Genomic DNA, 3,105 nt, shown 5'->3' with positions numbered 1-3,105 from the left:
CAGACGGGGAGGCCACAGTGATGTCTTTTTTAAAAGCCCCCAAACGTGTTGCAAAACGTTTTTAATTTCATATAAACATGGAAAGGACCACATGAACACAATCTAGTACAGGTGCCTCCAATGAACACAATCTAGTACAGGTGCATCCAGCAACTTCAACGGGCCCGTCCAGCTCCTTTCTAAGGTTCCCACACGGGGCTTACACGCTGCGGGAGGAAATCTCGCGCGCCACCCCACTGCGCCCCGCCCCTGATCACCTGGGGACAAGTCCTCAGACTGTCGATTGCTTCTGTCTGGGCAGACCTGCGTGGATCGACTGCTCCAGTCTGGCGCGTCCTCCGCGCGGGAAAAATTTCAATCCCGACTAACTGCCGCAGCGACCTCCCACCGTTTACAACCCGGGCCTGCCTCCGCCTTCTCCTGCTTGTTAATCCGGACTCCTAGCCTCACACGAGTGGAAGCGAAATTCAAGCCGCCGCCGCCGCTATGTCCGAGGCTTATTTCCGGGTGGAGTCGGGTGCACTGGGTCCTGAGGAGAACTTTCTGTCGCTGGACGACATCCTGATGTCCCACGAGAAGCTTCCGGTGCGCACGGAGACCCCCATGCCTCGCCTCGGGGCTTTCTTCCTGGACCGGAGCGGAGGGGCCGAAACTGACCACACGATTCCTCAGGTAAACCTTGAGGGACAGGTTCCCCCCAAAGAAAGACTACAATTCCCAGTGCGCCGCGGGCGCGCTGCCCCGGGGGCTTTGTCGTTTTAGGGGGAAACCGGGCCCTAAACTTTAATGAGTTATATTAGCCGGTCTCAGGTCTCGGTGCCCCGAGGTGGTTTCTTAGCCTTCGTCCCCAGTGTGAAACTAAATTTATCCTAGGTCGTCAGGCCGCTGATTTCATTTTTGATACTGTCCAAATTGAGCAATGTCTTCCCCCCATATGTTGAGGCTTAAGGATTGGTTACTACTGACCCCTTCAGGATCGGGGTTTCTGATCACTGGTCTGTCCACTTTTTAAATAGGCCACGGGACGCCTAGGTGGCTCAGTCGGTTGAGCCTTGATCTTTTGTTTTTGTCTCAGGTCGTGATCCCAGCCCATGGGATCAAGGCCCATATCGGGTTCCAAGCAGAGCGTGCAAGCTACGTGGGATTCTCTCTTCCTCTGCCCCTCTTCCTTGCACGCCTGCTGTCTCTCACATTAAAAAGAAGATAAAAATCGTTTCTTCAAGATTCACCTCTCTGTTTTTAAATAATAATCTTAAGCTTATTTTCTTAATTTTTAAAAAATTAAGCTATTATTTATTGACCTTTTGTTATAGCAGGTAAGGATTTTTGTCCTCTTAACACAATGGTAAAACAGAGATGTGCGGCCCAAACTTTATTCATATTGCCTTCTACCTAATGTCCATCCAGGTTACCACATTGCGTTTTGTATCACATCCCCTTAGGCTGCCACTGGCTGTGATGGTTCATTAGACCTTCCTTGATTTTGAGGACCATGCTGCGTCTGTGGAGGGTGGGTCAGATAATTTGTAGAATGTTCCTCAATTGGGATTTGTCTGATGTGTTGTTTTTTTAAGTTTATTTATTTCAAGACAGAACACGAGTGGGGGAGGGGCAGAGAGCGAGGGAGGGAGAGTAATCCCAAGCAGGCTCTGCATTGTCAGCTCGAATTCACCAAATGTGAGATCATGACCTGAGCAGAAGTCGGATGCTTAACCGACTGAGCCACCCAGGCGCCCTGTCTGATGTTTTCCTCGTGGTTAGACTGCAGGGCTAGGTTTGGAGGAGGAGGATCACAGAGGTCAAGTCCTGTTTCTGTCACATCATATCAGGGGCACGTACTGTCAGCATGACTTCCCGCATTGCTAAGAACCTCAGGCACCTGGCGGAGGTAGTGTTTGTCAGGATTCTTCACCGTAAAGTTCCCTTTTTCCACCTTTCCGTGCTGTTCTCTTGGGGAAGGAGTCATTATCCACAGAGCACGGGACTTATGCTCTACTTCTTTAAGGGCAGGCAGTGTCTACACAAAATATTTGGAATTCTGTGTGGCAGATTTGTGCAGGAAACTTTGTGATGACACATTTAATTTCATTCAGAGATAGAGGACTATTCTGATCATGTTTTCTTCCTGTGTTACTCTTGGAACATTGTTTTCTGCCCTAGGAATTTGACAGTTTCATCAGAATTTTCAAAGGTAGTGGTATAATGTCCAAAATATCCTTGGACTATCTTTTTTTACATCCATAGGATTTATACTGATGTCTTGGTTTTGATTCTTGATAGGGAGAAGTTATGCTCCCTTTCTTCTTTAGTCTTGCTAGGAGTTGATCGATTGTATTAGTCTTTTAAAAGAACTAACAGGGCTTTTTTCAGTTTTCTCTTTTGTACCGTTGTTTTCTAGGTCATTATGTTCTTAATTCTTAACTTCTACCTTCTTTGGACTTAATTTTCTATTGTTTCCCACCATCCCCCAACCTTGTCTGTGCACTTCGAGCTGGGTACCAAGGTCATTGATTTTTCAACCTTCCCTGATGCATGCTTTAGCTATACATTTGAGCACAGCTTCAATGCATTCCACAAGTTTTGATTTGTTGTATTTTATTTCCATACCGGTGTGTTCAGAATAATTTCTAATTTCCATTGTGATTTCTTCTTTCACTCATGGGTTATTCAGGAGACCAGTGCTTAATTCCCCGCATGTTAGGATTTTGCCCTTCATCTTTTTCGTTTTTGATTTCTAGCTTAATTCTTTCTACCGTGGTCAGAACAGAGTCGGAATGTTTTCAGTCTTCTGAAAGTTAAGGCTTGCTTTATTCTGCAGCATAAGATCAACTTAACCATTCCACATGCACTTGGCCAGACGTGTATTCTGAAGTCGTGGTGTGTGGTAAATAAGTTAGGTCAAGTTTGCGGTTTACTTTGCTGAGATCTTCCATATTCTTAATGACTTTTTTTGGCTGCTTCTCATTTATCTAGAGAGATATGCCAAAGTCTCCCACTATGCTTATGGATTCATCCGTTTCTCCTTTTACTTCTGTCAGTTTAGACAGATACCGACCTTTTTTTTGTGGATATCATGACCCTTCTTTTATTATTGTCAAATGTCTG

At 45.8% G+C, this 3,105-nt stretch overlaps 1 protein-coding gene across 1 annotated transcript in view; it reads left to right on the top strand.

Moving 5' to 3' along the window:
* The first annotated feature begins 290 nt into the window (after positions 1-290).
* Positions 291-3,105, top strand: part of GINS3 (GINS complex subunit 3) — a 5,319-nt gene continuing 2,504 nt past the window's right edge. Inside the window, exon 1 of the mRNA XM_029925351.1 lies at positions 291-672. Within this exon, the coding sequence (XP_029781211.1) occupies positions 487-672 (186 nt within the window). The 5' untranslated portion in view covers positions 291-486. The remainder of the gene's footprint in view (positions 673-3,105) is intronic.

Source organism: Suricata suricatta, chromosome 16 (genome assembly GCF_006229205.1).
Source record: "Suricata suricatta isolate VVHF042 chromosome 16, meerkat_22Aug2017_6uvM2_HiC, whole genome shotgun sequence".
Classification (NCBI taxonomy): Eukaryota; Metazoa; Chordata; class Mammalia; order Carnivora; family Herpestidae; genus Suricata; species Suricata suricatta.
This window is presented reverse-complemented; position numbering and strand designations above follow the sequence as displayed.